Here is a 19,605-nt window from a genome sequence, read left to right on the forward strand (position 1 = left end):
GCAGGTGCTAACTCGGGACAGGTTCTGTTCTTCCCTCTTTCCACTAGCCCTCTCTCTGATGCTCTTTTCCTGCCGCTTTTCGCCATTTTGCTGAAGGCTTTTTTGGATAGTTTTCCTCACTTCTCTTGGGTCTAGTGTATCAAAAGGCCCAGTAAACATAGCCTTACGTGTGCCTGATCTCAAGTGGCTTGTACTAAAAAGAATGATGTGAAAAACTAGTTTTGGTTAGGAAATTAGATACTCCTAGAGGAGATGTATTTGTTAAGTTTTTTGTACCTCAGGCTGGCTAGTAACTTGAGCCTAGACAGCTGTAGTTTGACTTACAAATGATTTAAAAAATCTGCATAAAAGATCTTAAGTAAGATCTAACCCCTTGCTCCATAAAGCCAACACTTTCTATTGTGTCTGTTAATATAACTGTATGGTAAGTGCCATTTGGCAAATGCTTCAGCTTAAACTTGAGTAGCACGTTTGAAGTTACTTGCATGTGTGCGGTTGGATGGGATCATGGCCTTAGCTGTCATCCTGAACAAAAGCTAGACTGCATGTTGTACAAAGGGAGAAAGTTGCATTATCTAAGCTATAATCTAATATTCTGATATGTCACAAAATGAGATATTCCAATTACTAGGACCAATTGTGCAAGTTTCAAAGAAAATCCAAGTATTTATACTATATAGCTGAGATCTGACTCTTATGCTGTATTTATGAAGTTACACAGATCCAAAACCTAAGCTGGCTTACATAGTAAAGAGTGCTAGTTCCGACACTGTAGTAGATTGCTGAGAGGCAAAAATACTTCTGGAAAATGTTTAGAAATTGCTTTTCTACTTTAAAATTGCAAGCGGAATTTCAGCAAGGCCTTGTATGTTGTCTTTTTTTTTTTTTAAAAAGTCCATTGATAAAATAAACTTTGATAACTTGTTTTGTGTCACTGCAGTCTTTTATATTGTTTTTAATTAAAATGTATTAAAATATTAATGGCTATATTACCACTTGGCACAGACCTATTGAAGGAGTTAATGGGGGGAGGACAGAGTAGAGGAAGCCCAAATACCTAGCTCCTTACTGACCCAGCTTTCAATTTCATATAAGCTGATATAACCAACTCTCCACTGGTGAATATATTTGCATTTTTCCCTCTTTAAACCAAACCAACATGCCACATGCAAAACAAAGGCAAGTTTCCACAAACATTTTGAATATCAAAGGATTTATTAAAGTAAAATAAATTAAGATCTTGTTTAGTTCAAGGTATGTGACTTGTAATTAAGGTATACATAGCAATTGATTCTTCTTGGCTAAAAATCTGCATGTGGACCTAACTCCTGTAGCTCTCATTATGTAAGTTTGATTTGTCTTATGCTGTACTTCTTGTACTTTCTGTATCTAGAGCTATACTCTTTATAACAGATTGTTCCAAGAAAATTTTAATACCTGTGCTTCCAAAATAAGACTTTCAAGAAAGCAATAAATTAAGCAAACAAGTAAAGAATATTTTGAATATTCATGGTAGTGTACTTAACTACCAGACTTTGGCATTTTTCCCTCATGGTGGTGATCTCAATGCTCCAGTTAAGTCCACAAAATGTATTGCTATACATTAGTAAAAGTTCAACCTTAAAGTAGAATAAACCAGCATTTTTCCCTCATTTAGTAGACTTTAGTCATGCTTCAAATGTGGATGAACCTGCAGTCTCAGGTTTTACATAGCGAAGTAGATGTGTTAAAGTGACTGGGACGGTGCTTTTCTGTGGGGATGAAACTAAGCTTAGATGATGCTTTGGTAAAATGTCAAAAGCCCAATGCGTTAAGGCACTTTTCCCTCAGAGTCCAAGTGTCACCTTTGCTATTGGCAACAAGCCCCTTTTCTATAGCTCCCTCTTGCTCTGTACTGACATGGTACATGTTCTTCCATGCATCTGCTGTAACCTAGTGAGCATCTAGACAGTGGTTCGTTGCTCAGAGTTCTGCAAAAAGTTGGATGTTTATTTCCTGATCTCAAGCTAATCAAAGCTGGATTTAGGACATATGGTTTTATGTATTTCAAAGACTGAGAAAGTCCAAAACAAAATTAAACAAATCAACTGCTATATGCTGTGGAAGGACTTGTCCTGATGGAAAGGTAGGATACATCTCTGAACATACCTGAAAGAGGAATGAGTCACAGTACAGACCATAAGGACCTCAAGCATGTTTAAAGTATCCTAAATCTGTCTTTTTATGGAAATTGCAGAGGGAGGACATGTTGGCTACTGACTAGACTAGAACTTGTGGAACTTTTCCAGGTCATTGTAATTACTACAAATACTGAATTTGGAAGAAACTGGGTTTTTCTCCTGCCTTGTAATATAGCTGAGTTCTGACTCACTCCTGCATTCTGTTTTGCAAGGGGAGCAAATCTGACTTACAGGACAGGTGATTTAACTCTTAACAAACTAGCTCTGTGACTAGTTGCAGATTTCCACTAGCCATCTTTTCCCATGGAATAAGACAGACTAATTGAAATGGCCCTAATTTTGTGCTTTTATTGCTTTATCTAAATCATCCACCACTTCCTGCAGCTTCTGTAGGCTGGGGTGGACGTTCTCCTCCATCCACTCCTCTACAGTACACTTGTGGAAAACTTGCTCCATGGCTGCTTGGAGGTCTTGCACCACAGCATTCCACTTGGAGAGAAGACTAAGCAGAAATCAGAAGGAAGAAACAATCACATTTGCAGCTGAGCTCTGCCTCAAGGGAGGGTTAGCTTACTGGGCCTTTTAAAGGGAGTACAGTCCTTAAAATGAGTTTACAGGAAAAGAAGCATCTATTACAAGAGCTCAAAGGACTTGATTTTGTGCAGATGGCAAAAGGTTGATGCTGTTTCTGTTTAAGTACCATTAATCTTGGCACTTTTCTTATGCAATGACTTTAAAGTACAGAAATGTGAGCTCAGAAAAACACTATACACATTTTAAGTGTAACTGAAACCCACTGTGAGACTTTGTGGGAATTTCATTCTGTTTTTTATCAGCAAGAGTGGATGCAGTTAGATGTTCACCTTATCACAGCAAAAACATGTATAAATTAGCCATTTAGCATGAATCAGCATCATCTTTAGGACAACTTCTGAAAAGCACATACAGCGACAGGAAGCAGGGTAAAGGGGTCTGGTTTTATTCCAAGCCCTGCCTGGAACCTGGCCCACAGTGGGCTCCTACAGTGAGGTTAACTGCTGTGAGATGCCGCATGTCTGTATAGGAGTAACTGCATGTACAAGGAAGAGATTTTTGGAGACCAATTTTATATTTGTATTCAAAGAATTTGTTCAACAGAAGGCAGAGATATACATGTTCTTCTGTTTAAAACCATATTATGAATACTTCATATTGCTTGATTTCCACTGATGCTTCTGAAATAATTTTAGAAAGAGGCAAGGACTCAGAACTGTATGTTGGGCACTTGAGTGCCCAAAATATGACAGACTTTATTTCCCCTATAATTCAAAATAAGTGGTGTTACCTTACTGCATCTGGATGAAAGTGATGCATTATTATAGGATGAATAATCTTCCTTTTTCTGTGGTAGGGGCTGAACCAGCCTGTGACATATCTGAAAATGAATGTTAGTATGAGCAGTCTTTGAAACAGCAGACACATATGTGTTTGCAGGCTGACAGGGAGGTGATAGGGCTTTAGCTGAACTTCTCCTGCATAAATAGAGAGAATGCTTAAGGAGTAAGTAAATTTAATTCTATGTATCTTTGGAACTAGCTTGTAAAAGACTGTTCCTGGCAGATGAGAATAACTGATCATCTGTTGCAACTCAAGTTTCATTTCAAGCTCCTTTTTTTGCTAACCATACCATTAAAAAAAAATCATTTTTACTTTAAATAACAGTGAGATTTAATTCAGGAAAGAACTTGATTCTTGAAATGAGGCAGCACATACTGTTCAGGAATTCTGCTGAAACACTTTAAATTTGCATGTAAGTATTACGCTCTGCTGAGGTGTCAATATATAGGGATGCGATGCCTGAAATGCAGAGCTTGATGTTTAAATCACTTTGCTGGAGTTATGTCCCATTTTGAGATGCTACAGCCCCCACACTCCTGCAGACGGCCAGAGAATCAACATAAACCTTATTACCTGTTCCTTTCAAGAAGTTCATTCACTGATGACTTGAGGTAGAAACTAACTTGTGTCACAAGTGTAAGGATATTGCTCCCAGGAAAGGTCCCCAGACTTGTGCTGTCCAAAGAGGATCCGTTAGTTTCTGAACTTACCACGTGATGAGAAGCATCTGAATCCCACAGCTGGAATTTTACCTCATGAAAGTTTCAGTTTCCAGGTTAGACATTCCCAGGAGTTTTTCCACGTTTTCTTTAATCTTTTCAGAATAGCCACCTGGCAGAAGACAGTGAGCATAAGTAAAAGGAGCCTAAATAACCAAAAGGTCCTTAAAGAAGGTTTTTCTGGAGTATGCTGCATTGGCCTAGTAGTTCTCCTTGGATGAAGATTTTTTTAAAAGGTAAAATGGAAATAGAATAAGGAAAAAGATTGGGGGTGGGAAGAGTACATTGTCTTCCACACAATTGTCTTGTACTAGGTAAAGCACTTCCTAGCTATGAGCTTTCTGTTCAGGGTGCTGAATATTTTTAATGCCGTAGTTAAAAATGGGTAGGTTGCATTTTTTTTATTTTGAAAGTAAGAAATGCAGAAAGACAAAAATAAAAATTCTATTGGCAACTGCCTGTGAAGAAACCAGAAACTACAGGAAGTATTTTACCAGACAGTGTACTACCTAGATCAATTTTAAGAAAATTGATCAGTTAAAACAACTTTTACATGTAAACAAGATCTAAATCTAAACGAAATCAGTCTCATTGATACACCAGTAGTGTTTCAAATCGGTTTCAAAAGCAATTCAGCTTCTCAAATTTTTTTTAGTGTAAACATGAAGAAGTTTGTGACCACTTACGGGTTAAAACAGAATAAATGATGAGTATACTATGGCTATTTTTAAATACTTAGGCCAGGAGGCTTCTCTACTCCTGTACTGCAAACATTCAAGAGGTATAAGTTATTGTTCATAATTCAGACCGCGATCAGATAGTCAAACCACCTCAAAATATAATAAGCCTGTGCCAACCTTAGGGCAAGGTCACTTCACTCTTGTGCTAGGCATTAGCTGAGAGAGAATAAAGTTCTCATTGTACCATTCTTTAGTGCCTGCAGACATACAGCCAATGATGGAATTGCCACAGGGAGAAGCTCACACAAAACAGAGAAGTGATCATACCTAAATAAGAAAACATTCATTAATTAGACATTTTACTGTTAGAACATACTAAACAAGTAGGAAGTCTTAATATTTCAATCACTAAAATTCAAAGAGCTTTAGACACATCAGTTTCTGTCTCAGAGAAGGGACCTTCTGTCTCTGAAATGCTAAGTATTCCTGTTTTACTAGTAAGAACAGACACAAACCAAATTGCTTTCTCAAGCCAAATTAGGGTCAGAAATTGGAATTCAGCGCTCTCGTATTCCCTTAGACCTCCTGCCTGTTGCATAAAAACCTTTTACTCCTTCATTACACTAACAAACTCTTCTCTCTTATGCAACTTCATTCTATTTGAATTCCCGTTAGATGGTCAGATATACACCATGTATTGTGTTAACTATGCTGTCTATAAGCAGTCCAAGGTGGCACAAAGTACATTCAAGCCTTCAAATCCAATCTGCTATTGTTGGTGTCTGTCAAAACAATTGCTCCGGCTGATAAATGCTGTAGCAGTTGACTGGAACTCTGAAATCCACCCTTCACAGTCAGTTGGGTGAGGCCCAGCAGCAACCAACAGGAAGGATTGCAGGGTTGCAAAGTTCCTTTCTAAATCCCCAGCCTCCTTGTACCTCTTAGGGAGTTTTTGGGTGGAAGTTTGGTTCCATGTGATCCTCGGAACCATTTAAAAAGATGTTCCTTACCTTTGCCAGCCGGTCAGCGCGATACCTTCAAGGACATCAGCGGGGCTATTGCTTGCCACTTTCAGCCATTGAAGGTGGTTTTTTAAATGGTGTCCAATAAGCGTTAGAGACTGATTCACTCCTGTAGCTCCTTTAAAAGCACTAGCAAACCACACCTTGGAGAAGCCACATCTACGATACTTCTCTATGAGAAGCACTGAAATAAGACACAAAAGAACACTTACAGGACAAGTTTTTCTCCATTTTCAGCATTGACTATAATGCTCCAATTAACAGGAACCCAGGTCCAGTTACAACAGGCTGCTGAGCCTTGCCCCGTCAAGTTTGGAGCGTCAGCAAGGATGGGAGATTTGACATCCTCTCTGAGCAACCGGTTTCGGTGACTGCCCTCCTATTTTCATGTGCCCAGTTACTATATTCCATTCCCTCGAATTGCTAAATTGCTTCAATGCTAAGAACCATGGGCACGTAATGAGCATGCGCAACATCTGACAACTGATTCTTCTTTCAGCAAAGAAATATTCGTATGCATGTTAGATGCCTGATTGGAGCCTTTAGGAGTTTTTCCTTTGAATTCTATAGACGTATGAAGCCTTAAAGCTTCTTTTGTAGAGCTGTTCAATACAGAGCTATCTGCTCCCGCTGGTTTTAATGCGAGGAGAGTTTATGTAACAGTGCTTGTGAAAAACCTCTCAATCTCCCATCAGCGATTCCATAGCCCTGTTGAAAAGAATTAAGCAGCAGACAATGCAAGTCCTTCATAGGAGAAGCATAAATAGAAAAACAAAATAAATAATAGCAACTATTATGTGAAATCAAACAAGGACTATGTTTATGCTACTAAAGCAACAAAAAGCAATTTAACAAAAATAGAATTTTTTGGTGTCCAACTAAGGTATGTTTTAATCATACTGTTTTGGTTTGGCTATTTTGCTTAACAGGTAACAGAGCTCTTTGCTTCTAAGCAGCTCAGCAGAGAAATACAAACCTTTGCCCTCCACGTCGAGGTCTGCTGCATAGTCCCAGATCATTGGCTGCACAAGCTGTGGGACCCCAGACTCTGAAAAGAACAGAGTTCTTCTAAGTAATGGAAAACAGCCAGTTAAAAGTGAGAACTAAGTACATATTATTGGTGCAGTTATCATGACTAGAACTAACTATGGCTCGTCACTAGAATTCTTCATTTACAGTTGAAGTGCCCATGGGCATTTTCAGCCTGGCCAGGGCTTTGAATACAAGAGTTCACATGCCAGGGGCCACTAAGTCCTTAGACAGCTTGAAACCACTAATATGGATCAGCAGTGACAACTCATCAGTGATCCCATTCATCCCAAGCCCATCTCATTCCTAGTCCCTTGAATCTATCAGTATACCTGCTGGGTTGAACTGGTGGAGCTGCGAACGGTACATGCAAGGTTTCAGCTAAATTCAAAGGAAGTATTTACCCTTTAAGTTAGAGATTGTCTGAGCTGTGTTTGCACAGAACTTAGCTTTTTAAGATGCCTTTAAAGTACAAATAAAGATACAGGTTTAGCTTCAAATACCTTTATAATCAACTTCCTGACTAGTTTTAAACATGAGAAACCGACCCCTAGAGAAACTGCAGTAAATTATACAGAAATTCAGTATTTTAACTGCATCCCATTTTAGTTTGTTTAGTCTGTGATTGCCTGTGGCGGTACAGTGCACTTAGCTAGACGCTGTGCTGCTCTTGTGGAAACTGCATGGGTCCTATCAGCATTTTTTTGGATGACTTCCCACTATTAAAGCCATGAATAGGTCAGTCACTGCTGGAGGAGCTCTTCATGGTATTGTCTAAATGTATTTAGAGCAGACACATAAGGTGGCTCTGAAAATGCTGGAACTGTGTCTATGCTAGGACTACTCAAATTTTAGCAGTGGTTTCATATTTTTCAACAAACAAGACTCGTAACGTCAAGGTCTTGGAGCTATCCCACAATTCAGTATCAGAGTTCCTCATGATGTGCACTGTGATCACCTATAATGTCAAAGACACTCACAGGGTCACAGCTTCTCCGGGTGAGTCTGCACCACTGGAACCAGATGCTGCACAGAGCAACAACTGACATTAAATGGTGGTGAAAGGCATAGAAATTTAGGCTGAGTCCACAAATGCTAATAGGCTTTTTTAATGTGTAAAGAAAGTAGAATTGATGGCAACCACTGCATGACGACTGTTTTGTTTGTCACTGTGTCCTGGTTTCAGCTGAGACAGAGTTAATTTTCTTCGTAGCGGCTGGTATGGGGCTATGGTTTGGATTTGTGCTGAGGACAGTGTTGATAATACAGAGATGTTTTAGTTGCTGCTGTACTAGTCAAGGACTTTTCAGCTTCCCGTGCTCTGCCAGGTGCAGAAGAAGCTGGGAGGGGACACAGCCAGGACAGTTGATCCAAACTGACCAAAGGGCTATTCCATACCACATGACGTCATGCTCAGTATATAAAGCTGGGGAAGAAGAAGGAAGGGGGGACATTCGGAGTGATGGCGTTTGTCTTCCCAAGTAACCATTACGCGTGATGGAGCCCTGCTTTCCTGGAGATGGCTGAACACCTGCCTGACCATGGGAAGTAGTGAATGAATTCCTTGCTTTGCTTTGCTTGCGTGCGCGGCTTTTGCTTTCCCTATTAAACTGTTTTTATCTCAACCCTCAAGTTTTCTTACTTTTGCTCTTCCGATTCTCTCCCCCATCCCACCGAGGGGGAGTGAGCGAGCGGCTGCGTGGTGCTTAGCTGCTGGCTGGGGCTAAACCACGACACACTGTGTATTACCTGATGGAAAACTAAAGTATATGTGTCGAGACTTGCCCAGTCATACAGAAAGTCCATGACATAGCCAAGGACTAAGTGTCTCCACTCTCTAGTCTAACGGATCATATCTCAACTATTCTCAGATTTCTTGTTTTCCTTATTTTATTCTGCCAACAAATCTGTTTTAACTGGTTGTGTAAACTTTTTTGTATGCTACAAAATATGACTCACCCCATCATTGGTCACACACCTGCCAATGTTTCCTCACTTATCCCTCTGAGCATATCATCCCACACGATGGGCGTCACAGTGGGGTAAGATGAAGTCACACAACTTGCTACTGCTTTTATGTGGGATAAGCACAGCTTCTCTGGAGTGTTGTCTTGTTGCTGCAGCCACTGCTTTGACTCCTCTCCTTCGCCGAGGTAGTAGACCTGAAACATCAAACAAATAATCTTGACTTCTTTTATAGGAATAGGGGGAACAAGTTTGACACAGTGTCCTGAAATCATACAATATTCCAAACGTATTGCAAAGACATGACGCACTGAGCGGACATATTTAAAAGCACCTCTCAGTGATGAAGACACTGCAAGCATTTCTATCAGTCTGCAGGAGACTGTGGCCCTGACTAAATGTATCACGTAAGGGAATTTTCCTATAGGAACCGAAATACCTAAAGAATAATTAAAGCATGCTGTATTTGTCTCTGGAAGGTTTGTCCTTGGAAGTAGCTCTCACCAGTTTTACTCAGTTCAAATCTAGCAACCCATAAGGTCCTGAATTATATAAAATGAGGTTCCTGTCTTGGGGAAGGAGATCATTTGTATGTGAATCTAGAAGTGACCTGGGGGCCTGTCCAGGAGTGGCCCCAGCATATTTGGTCCTATGCAGAGAGTAGACTTGGGCCTGTTAAGCTGGATATGCATTTAAACTCTTTGTTGTTTTAGAGCAGTTTTTATCTAAAACATGTTTATTCTACATAAATAGTATTTTGCTTTATAAAAGCTTGCAGGTCCCTATCTAACCTTGCCATTTGTTCCCAAACAACAGGATTCAAAATGCTAAACTAGTATCAGTACAGTTAAGGTGATCACAATGAATTTCAGGGATCTGCATGCCACAGGGTTGGTTTTAAGAAATGCTGAGAAAGGAGAAAACTCAGGGTTCTCCTCCTTGAGGAGACAAACTACCAAGAGAAAAAAAAACCCCACTTCCCACCACAAAAGGGCTTACTTTGAATAAGTTGGCGAGAACAATAAGCCAACATCTTACATCAAAACTCTCGTGATTCTTAATGAATACCTGCAATTAATATATCACTTTAAATACTCATTTGACCTAAAATCAAATGCTGAGTTAGCTTTAAGAAACTGCTTTCAATACTTTCCATATTCCACTCAGATTAATAGAAATGACATCCTGTGCTACTGGAATCATTTATTGACAAAATGACTTTTCTACACTGGCTTGAATTGGTGTTTTCTGTCCCCAAAATCCTACCCAAACGTGGCCTGGGCACCACTGAAATGCAGAACCCTTGGCCCTTACCATCATTCCTCACAAAAAAAATATTCCTGGCTCAAAAGAGTCCCACCTCATCACATCCGATGTGAAACCATTTTAAGTCTTCGTGCAGTGCCATGACCTGGTCAACCATGGCTTTGACCAGTGCCCGCGACTCCTCCTTGTGTGGGTTGAGGGCGTTGGGAAACGCCTTCACCTCCCGGAGATGAGCAAATTCTTTGTGCTTCAGCACAAACTGCAAGAGAAAGGAGAGCTTGGGGAACAACTGCAAAATGGAGGGGACAGCAGCGTCCTCCTGGGTCACCAGGGCTCTGCTAACAGCTGTCCTGCTAAAACCTGGGTTTTGGCCATGGGTGAGCACGGAGGACGGCACGAGGCCTTGCGCCAGAGGTGGCACAGGCAGGAGGGGCACAGCTGCTGCTCCACAGAGCCGCGAGAGTCTCCAACCACAAAGTGCCTCATGGGGTGAGGGAAACGGGGCGGTCAGTGCAGTGCCACCCTGCTGTCCGGAGCGTGCAGCTGACGGGAGCTGGATAACCGGAGCACCGGGAGTTACGGCGGAGACTTCCCAGCAAAGCCACCCCCACACCGCCGGAGCTGTTCGCCCCGCTCACCCGACTCAGCGTTCCCAGGCGTCGAAAGCGCGACGACGCCCGCCCGGCGCTCACCTCCATGTGCCCGAAGGTCTGCACCAGCGGCACCGCCTCCAGCCCCTGCGCCCGCGCCTGGCTCAGCACCGCCCGCACCTCCCCGGGGCTGCGGGGGGAGAGCGGGACGTCAGGGCCCGGGCCGGCTTGCGGCCCCCCCGGGCCCTCCCCGGGCGGTACCTGTAGGCGTGCGGGGCCCGCAGCGGCTCCAGCGGCCCCGCGTAGGGGAAGGTGTCCTCGTACTCCAGCAGCAGCCCGGTGGCGCCCAGGGCGCGGAGCAGCGGCAGCACCTGAGGGGGCGGGAGGGGACAGCGGGCGGGTGGGGCCAGGCCGGGCCGGGTCAGGTCGGGCCGGGCCAGAGAGCCCTCCCCGCCCCCTCCTTACCTCCGCCAGGTAGGAGGCGCGGGGCGGGGCGCCCTTCAGGTCCAGGTGCACCAGCCGCCGCCGCGGGCCGCCCGCCTCCATGCTCGCCTCCATGCCCGCCGCATGCTGCCGTTCCGCCCTCGATTGCTTCTGACTGCGCGCTCGAGGCTGGCCGCGGCACCGCCGGTCCGCATCGATTGCTTTGGCCTGCCGCTGCGGTACCCCGGCATAAGGCGCTTGACCGCGTCCCTCTGCCCCGGCGTCTCGGTACTGCCCAGCTGCCGCCCCTCTGTCCCGGTGAGGCCCCTGCGCTGCTCCCACCTTGGCTCTGTAATGGAGTGCTCCTGCCGGTTTTTCTGACGCGTTTCTGCTCGGTGGCCGATTGCTTTCCCCTGGCAGGCGGGAGAGGCGGGCCGAGCTCATCGCTCTGTCTCGGCGGGCGCGATGGCTCCGCAGCGGCGGGCGGCGCCGCGCGGCCCCGAGAGCGGCGGGACGGCGGCTGGGCCGGACCGCGGCGGCCGCCGCCCCCACAGCAGGTACCCGGCGGGGGCTGGGGCTGGGGCTGGGGCGGGGGCTGTGGTTAGTGGCTGGCACCTCCCGCCGGCAGCGGCGGCCGCTGTCCCCAGGGGTGGCGGTGCCCGGGCCCGGCGGGCTGAGGGGAGCGGCCTGCGGCAGCGCCGCCGGCTCTTGTGGGAGCTCCTGTCGGAAGGCGGCCTGAAGCCTCCGAGCATGAAAAAGGGATAAAAATTGCGTGTGTTTGTATGTGTATACTCAAAACGAGGGGTACCGGTACTGGCCCCGGCCCTTGACCGGGTCTTCCCGGTATCGGGCGGGGTAGCGGCCAAAGCGGTTCCTCACTGGCTTGGGAGCGTGTCGTTAGCTTACGTGGGGCTGTCGCTGTGCTCCCTCCGTAGTGCCAAGAAGAGCAGAGGCCAGCAAGAATCACGGTGGAGGTGGCTGAAGGCAGCGTTCCTCCTCTCCTCTGCTGCCGTCGGCGGCCTCCTGAGCTGGAGCTACCTGAGCGCCGAGGATGGGGTCACAGAGGTGCTGGCTCATCACAGTGAGAGCCTGCAGGACAAGTTCATTGAGATCCCCTGCTCTGAGGACTACGACAGCCACAAAAGATTTGAAGGTATTTGGGTAGTATTGTCTGAAGCAGGATGAAGCAGTCTTCAGAGGACCATAACAGGCTGACTGCTGTCTAAGTCTGTTAAACCAAACGTGTACTGCAAAACTTCCATGTTTCTAGCAAACACTGGGTCACTGTGCGTATTGTTTAAATCCCCAAACATTCATGCCTCTTGGGCCAGCCCAGAAGTTGTTGCGTCAGAGAGGTTTTTCTGTCATTCCCACATAATTCTCTTCTGAAACTGCTTTGCTTAGGCCGTGTGAAATAAACCTTTTGCTAAATCTGTTTCTAGTGTCTTTTCATACTCTGACTCCTGTGGTGAGTTTGTTATTGGTAAATACCATACCGGGTATATGGAATGGAACTGATTTAGGATATTGTCTGTGCTGTTAGCATGTGGTAATGGTACAAATGCCAGCTTCTGATACACCTGCTTTGAGATGTGTGTGCAGGCAGCTTTTGATGCTGCCTGCAAAGCATTTCTCCTCTGTCTTTATGTCTTTCAGCTGAGCCTGTTTTCTGTCAAATCGGTATTTGTCTCCCCTGGCATTTATTTATTTGGAGTGTTGATGTTGGATCTTCTAGAAAAGTGGAAGATTTTCATCTTCTCTAATGAAGAGCAGTGAAAAAATTGCAGTTTGCGTGGCTAAGCTATGCTGATGTTCTTTTTCAGATTTGCAAAGTGTATCTTGATGAACATTGTGAGCTGGTACTGCTGCCAGAGAGCAGCTCTGCTCTTGCTTTTTGTCAGCCTACCTGTATGTTTAGCTGTGTGTTGACTGATAAGCTATTGCATCTAAAAAAAAAAAAAATTCTGAGTTAGTTTTTAGCCAAATCAGTTGCCTTATCTGGTTTGTTATGTGGCTGACAAAACACCTGCTGACACAAAGCTGGAGGCAGTGTGGAGGCTGGGAGAAGCCGCTTGGAGGGGAGGAAGAAAAGGTGATCAAAGGGCTGGAGAACCTGCCCTGTGAGGAAAGACTGAAGGAGTTAAGTCTCTTCTCCTGGAGAAGAGAAGGCTTGAGAGGACCACATCAGGGTATTCCAGTACTTAAAGGGCAGCTATAAAGAGGATGGAGGCTCTCTCTTCACAAGGAGCCACATGGAGAAGACAAGGGGCAATGAGTACAAGTTGCACTGGGCAAGGTTTCATCTTGATATGAGAAAGAAATTTTTTTTTTTTTTTTTTTTTTTACAGAGAGAACAGAACAGTCAATCACTGGAACAACCTCCCTAGGGATGTAGTAGAGCCCCTGTGACTGGACGTTTTCAAGATGCGATTGGACGGGGTGTTAGATAATCTCATCTAGGTTCCCTTTCCCATGAAAGACTGGACTGGGTGATCTTCTGAGGTCCCTTCCAGCCTAAGCTGTTCTATGATTCTATAATTTCTAACTTTCTTCCAGTGCCAATTCCGGTAGAAAGTGTTCATCAAACTGCAGCCTGGATGTGGTGCCCCAAAGATGTGGAGATAATTTCCCCTTCCCTCTTCAGGTGGCTCGTCCTGGTGCTGTTGGTCAAAAGGCTTGTAACATAAACCAAAAGTTTATGTGTAGTCTGTGGTCAGATAGTTTTTCCTCAGTACTGCTTTTGTAGCATCTTGTTTGGTAGGGTTTTGAATCATCCCAAATGTTACTGAGGCCAAGAAAACTGCTGTCAGGAAGCTACCAGCAAGAGAACTTCCTCAGTAGGGGGATTTTTTTGGCTGAGCACATGAAAACATATGTTCTGTTTTTAACTTTTTGTAGTTACTACAAGGAGAAACTGCTTCTGGCTTTATTTGCGTAGTGCCAAGGCCAGAGAAAACTGTGTAGCCAGTGTGGCCACAGATTTGGTAGTTATGACTGAACTAAGGCTAAAACTGTCTGTGTTCTGCTGCTAGGGCTTTTGTTTAGCAAAAGAAAGTCCCAAAACCAACAAAACCTTACATTTCCTTTCCCTGGTTTGCAAGAGGGATTTTCTGAGCTGTGGACTTGTGGTCTTGGCAACCCCATCAGTTATCCTTTCCCCGATAAGGAAGGCAGGAACTTCAAGGTTATTTCTGCCCAGGAAGAGGAATGAATGTGTTCTCTATTCTTGTGATGTCATGGGGAGCAAGCTCTGCAAATGAAGTGTGACCTCTCTTGGCGTTGTATGAGAATGATTGACATGGCTGGCATCAACACAGGAGGAGCAAAGGGGAGTCACCTTGTGTGAGTTTGTATTCCGGCGTTCTAATTAGACGTTTGCTTGCTGCTGCTTCTTAACTTATGTGATTGACTTTGGTTTTTAGCAGATGTTTTTACATGTGTTCCCCTGTACTATGCTTTCAGAAAGAGATCAGTGGTATTAGAAATGTGCGAACATCTGTTTTGTTAAGTGGTTAATTGAAGCTGTGCTGTGATAACGAGCTTTGCTCGTTTTTTAAGTCTTGTCTCCTGCTCGGTGCCCGCAAGAGGGTGGTGGTGAGCTGCTGAGCCTTGCTGTCCCGTCAGAGCTGCTCCTTGCTCCACGTGTGTTACTGGTAGCTTAGTGAGGCAGTAAATGCGGATTACGGTTCTCTGCCAAACTGGATTCAGCTCCGGAGCTTTAGCCACTTTGTTGGAAATATCTTTCTATCACTCAATAGCTTTTCATTCTCTGGCTTGACATCCACAGCTGCTGGCTCTGTGTCAGAAGGAGGCACATTCTTATCATCACTTGGTGTCTGATGCTCAGCTGTAAAATTTCCACAGCTAAGATGAGCTTTGTATTTATGCACCTGTCCCTGCTTCAAACTGAACTAGTGCAACTGAGCTTCTAGTTTGCTTCAGATGAGATGGTAGTTGGTGTCACAGAGCAGTGGTTTTATTTCCATAGCACTGCCTGCCAGTAAACCTGCTTCATACAGAAATAAAATGTGTTATTTTTCAGAAGCCAAGCACTTAACTTATTATATTTGCAGAAGATAGGGCGTTCTGTGAGCACAGTCTCATCTGTGTTCTGAACCCTGCAGCCAGACTTTGGCTATTTCTGCTGTCTTGAGACATGGTTAACTACTTAAAACTACTGTGGCTCCTAGTGTGTCTGATGAAACTCCTGCATGTAGTCTCTTATGTGTGTTGACATACTGTGTCAGTGTACAAAGCATCTGTGATCACTGCCCAGGAGACGGCTTTAAGATGCTTTTCCAGAGACTAGATCAGCGGATGTGGAAAGCAGAGAAGTCTGAGCAGTGGAGGAAAAGGTCTAACACCTAGACTGCTGGTGTGGTTATGGGGATGGCATCCAATAAATCTTTGCCTCCTCTTGTCCTGCTTTGAGACAGATTACATTAGGGGAGCATAATGATGGGGCTTTTTTCTTGTGTGAGTCATCCTGGTCTCTGTAGCATATGGTGCCTGGGCAAGTACCACTTTAAGTAGAAGACAAAGCTGCGGTTTAGGCACTTGAACCCCTGTGTTACATTCTGTTTTCTGTGTACTGAATAGGAACAGGGACCATAGGGAGTACTTGTGTTTTTGCATGCTTTGGTATGCTCCTTCTTTACCTTGATTGAAAAAACTCTTGGATCCAAAGCAGAGTGCCTTATTAGATAAGTGAATGATTTTGTGTCTACTAGGCACAAATTTGGGGAAGCTACTGGGTACTTTGTGATACTAAACTGAATTTTTCCTGAGTGCAGATTCTCCAAGTATGCTTTTAACACTTCAGTGCTCCCATGTACCATGGTCTCTTCGACAAAGATGACACATTTCTTAATGCTAAAATTGTTTTCAAACAAACAGACTGTTCTGATTTTTCCTTAGCATTCATCCAGTGTTTGTGCCTTACTGTTGGTACCTGACTGACTTTACACTGGACTATCTTTTTATTGTTTTTCTTCTCAGTTTGGAAAAGCTTCTGCTGTTGCCTTCAGAACACCTCCTGCTTCCAGTACTGTCTTTGCCAGTTCTTTGTCAGAGACCCTAGACATGTATCAGTTGACCAAGGTAACGCTGTAGTTTTGCCAAATCTGGACTCTCCACTACCAGCCTTTCCAAAAGGGTAAGATCTGTGCTGTTGTTTACAGCTGGAAATAGAGAGCACAAATCTCTTGTGAAATCAGAAGTCTTTGCTAGTGTCCTTTTTGCAGTAGGTTGTACAAAGAAAACTATTTGGACAGGTTTGTCCTGGAATATTGAAATTCTCCTTTGGATTTGCTCTTTCCCACCTCTTCTGTCCTTGAACATCAGCTTTCCCTCATCTCTAAGACAATTTTCCTTGTCTTTCAAGCATTAAAGAGACCTTTTCAATGGCAGAAGGAAAGTCATTCTCCTTTTCTTGTCTCTATTAGCCAAGAGAGCTTCCTTGTTTTTCTGTGTTCAGCTTTTTCTGAACTCCTTAAAATCTCATTTTTCTATCAGCCTGTTAGCTCGGCCTTTTTTAATCTTGTTTAACAGGACTACAAAAGAAAAGTGTACTGCCAGTAGCCAAACTTGTGCTTCATAACATTGTTGACATTTTTATACCCAACAGAACGTTGGGTACAGTGTGGAGTATAGGTTACGTGACTTGTGATTGATGATTATTGTTCTGCAAATCTTTGAGTGGATCTTATAGTTACCAATGAAATGTTTGGTAAGGTTTTTTTCCAGTTCTGGGAACCCAAATTGGTTCCTCTTTGGCTGTTTTTTTACATGCATCTGAGTTTAAAATTGGGTGCTGGAAGCTGTTACTGCCTCAGCCATCTGTCTCGCTCTTTGGTTGAGTATTTGCTAGCCTGGAGGCAGAGATGTCTCATCCCTGTCAATTGGCTTCTGAGGTGCTCTTCAGCCTGGCATTCAAAAGTGAATAACTGATTTTAATCTGCCACTGCTGAATGTATGATGGAGCATTTAAGGCACAGCAACATAAAATGTGTATGTTTTTGTTAGGGCAGACGAGAAATAGTTTGCAGCATTTGCTGACTACTACTTGTTGCTTTTCAGAACTGCTAGGTCATATGCTCCAAAGAAATATAGCATTTCCAATGCTTGCATTTTTATCTCAAGATTTGCGGTGTTTAACTTGCAAATCGTTGGTTCCTGGAATTGAGATCGAAAAGCACAACGATTTCCACAAAAACTGTGCCTAGCTGTTCTGGTTGCAGAGGGGATATTTACAGTGTGCCTGAACCATGGCACAAAAGCTTCCCCCTCTCTCTACTCCCTCCCCTCCCAAATTTGTAACTTAGAACAACTTTCCGCCTATGAAGCCCTTGTGGGTTTTTGTTGGTTTGAATTCTGTACCTTTGGGGCTGGTACTGTATTGCAAAGTGGTGTTCTTTAATATGCAAAGCACCTTTGGGTTGCTGCCAGAATTTTTAATTTTTATGGTGCTTTTTTATAATCAAGGCACTATGGTTTCTGATGAATGGTATGTTTTGCTTCTGCTCATTTCTTTAGCTCACAGGGTCAAGAGGAAAAACGTGAGCTGGGGGAGCAGCGGTTCTGGTTCATTCTTGTTACAGTGCTGAGTTCTGTGCTGGCATTGATAAATGGATGCTTAAGAATGTAACCTCTAGCATTATTTCAGACTGCTAGTTTCCCAGGTCATCTTCAAATAACTCAGTGTACGCTTCCTGGAATCTGAATCTTGAGCCGACTTCAGTGAATTATTGCTGGGTAGTCAGAAAATGCATGAATTATCTGGGTTGTAATCCAGTTGGTTTCCTGACCTTGATCTGTGTTTAAACAGTTTGCTTGGTGTGGGTACCTTTTGACTTCAATTTAAACATACATCAAACAAGGGACTTTTCTTTTCCCAAGCAAGGAAACTGTGTATAATTTGGTATGTTGTTGTCAGTACTCAGCCTATTCACCTACACATCTCTTTCTCATTGCTTCTCTCTCTTCTTCAAATGCTGGTGTAATCAGAGGGCTATATCAGGGTATATCCAGTAAGATGGAGTGGAAATTCCTACAAAGCACTGGTACTTGTCAAAATTTCTTTCTGTCGGTCTGTGGTCATTGTTATCATTAGTTGCTTTTGATCAAAGCAGACTGATGCTTTTGACTTGCATGGGTGAATTGATTGATTTATTTCCAGGAGCTCCCCTGCCCCTTGTGTTCTGATAAGCAAATTATCCTTGAAGAGGAGCTCACTTCAGCAACAGTAAGTGTATTGGCAGATGTCAGAAAATACGCTCATCCAAACTTTTCTGTGGCTTTACATCTATATATGGATCTTCCCCAGTAAAGTGCCAAATGTGACATCCCAAGGTCTCTGGTGGCTCAGAATTGATCTTATTTCTTCTTGTTGCCTGAAGACTATTGTGGACCAGACTTCTAATTTCATAAGAACTTTCATATATTCCTCACCTGGAACTCTTACTGCTGGCTTTTTTTCCATGAGCTTTTAAAAATAAATGTTAGATTTCTTAGCAATGAATTGTAAGAGACTTTTTTTATCATATATGTCCAAGCTGGATGCTTCAAGACACTTTTGTGCAAAGTCTCATATAAAAAGATGTCCTTCAAGGTATTTTTGTATAGACACCCCATACAGAATGTTATTTGCTTCCTTTTGACTCAGGTGTTTGGGGGGGGGGGAGCAGGGGGTTGAGCAAATATGAAATATGGTGCTTTTATTTTCCTGGCAGTATGATTGGAACATTCAAATTCACTGCTTTTTAATGTTACCATTGCTTTTCCAGTGACTGCCAGTGGACAAATACTATGGTTCTTAGTGCTTGACTATGGGGATCTTTGTTAATAAACTGGATGATTTAGGGTTGGATACCGAAACATAAGTTAAATTCAGTTCTTTGTGTTAATAAATGAACTAGTATGTATTGATACTACATAAAGATCCTATATCTATTCAGGAACCCTTGTTATTAGTAGCATCTTCTTCATGGCTTGAACTGTTTGTGTTCTAACCAATTTTTTCAGTTTTTCTTTTGTCAAGTGGTGATTTCACTCCTGCCTGAGTGGTATTCTCTTTTTGGTTATTAGCATGGTGGTGCTCTGGTGTTACATCCACTGCAGCCTGCATCCAAGTATATTTTGTCTTCTGCATCTCACTTTTCTCCAGGACAATTGAGTTTCTTTATCCTGTTGAGACTGTTTGTTTGGTTTTGGGATAGAACTCTCTTCATATTGTGTTGTGGTGTGTACTGGACCTTTGAGTTAAAGACTTACTTGGACTGTAATAGAAAACATTTTGTATATGGACACGTGATATTAAAAGGGTTTAGTTGCTAGAGATCTTGGCTGATTTTGGA

General features: G+C 43.4%; 2 protein-coding genes across 8 annotated transcripts in view; one reads left to right on the forward strand and one right to left on the reverse strand.

The window, feature by feature from the left end:
- Positions 1 to 1,202: 1,202 nt before the first annotated feature.
- On the reverse strand, positions 1,203 to 11,695 carry HEXD (hexosaminidase D). Of its 5 annotated transcripts, none has more exons than XM_075519055.1 (12): positions 11,294 to 11,695; positions 11,090 to 11,199; positions 10,931 to 11,018; positions 10,333 to 10,497; positions 8,986 to 9,169; positions 6,955 to 7,026; positions 5,967 to 6,162; positions 5,201 to 5,283; positions 4,310 to 4,388; positions 4,131 to 4,232; positions 3,505 to 3,594; positions 1,203 to 2,148 (listed from the first exon to the last, which is right to left on the reverse strand). In XM_075519055.1, exons 1-12 carry the CDS (start codon positions 11,693 to 11,695, stop codon positions 2,091 to 2,093), a joined length of 1,629 nt encoding a protein of 542 aa, XP_075375170.1. In that variant the 3' UTR covers positions 1,203 to 2,090. The 5 variants fall into 5 exon arrangements, with proteins under 5 accessions (XP_075375170.1, XP_075375169.1, XP_075375173.1 ...); XM_075519054.1 differs by having other exon boundaries at positions 1,203 to 2,682; positions 6,955 to 7,024; positions 8,984 to 9,169; XM_075519058.1 differs by having other exon boundaries at positions 1,203 to 2,682; positions 10,931 to 11,199; positions 11,294 to 11,417.
- The window catches only part of OGFOD3 (2-oxoglutarate and iron dependent oxygenase domain containing 3), a 50,227-nt gene continuing 42,297 nt past the window's right edge, over positions 11,676 to 19,605 (forward strand). For 2 of the 3 annotated variants that reach the window (XM_075519059.1, XM_075519061.1), the window contains exons 1-3: positions 11,676 to 11,808; positions 12,187 to 12,404; positions 16,250 to 16,351. In XM_075519059.1, the coding sequence (XP_075375174.1) occupies positions 11,717 to 11,808; positions 12,187 to 12,404; positions 16,250 to 16,351 (412 nt within the window). In that variant the 5' untranslated portion in view covers positions 11,676 to 11,716. The remainder of the gene's footprint in view (positions 11,809 to 12,186; positions 12,405 to 16,249; positions 16,352 to 19,605) is intronic. The other variant, XM_075519060.1, reaches the window with a different exon arrangement.

The sequence above is a fragment of the Mycteria americana genome, chromosome 16, assembly GCF_035582795.1.
Source record: "Mycteria americana isolate JAX WOST 10 ecotype Jacksonville Zoo and Gardens chromosome 16, USCA_MyAme_1.0, whole genome shotgun sequence".
Lineage (NCBI taxonomy): Eukaryota > Metazoa > Chordata > Aves > Ciconiiformes > Ciconiidae > Mycteria > Mycteria americana.

Excerpts from the sequence above, each read along its gene's own strand:
- HEXD (XM_075519054.1), bottom strand. The coding sequence starts at position 11,695 with ATGAGCTCGGCCCGCCTCTCCCGCCTGCCAGGGGAAAGCAATCGGCCA. Across the intron at positions 10,498-10,930 it reads AGACCTTCGGGCACATGGAG|TTTGTGCTGAAGCACAAAGA; the intron begins GTGAGCGCCGGG and ends TTTCTCTTGCAG. Across the intron at positions 9,170-10,332 it reads TTCACATCGGATGTGATGAG|GTCTACTACCTCGGCGAAGG; the intron begins GTGGGACTCTTT and ends TTGATGTTTCAG.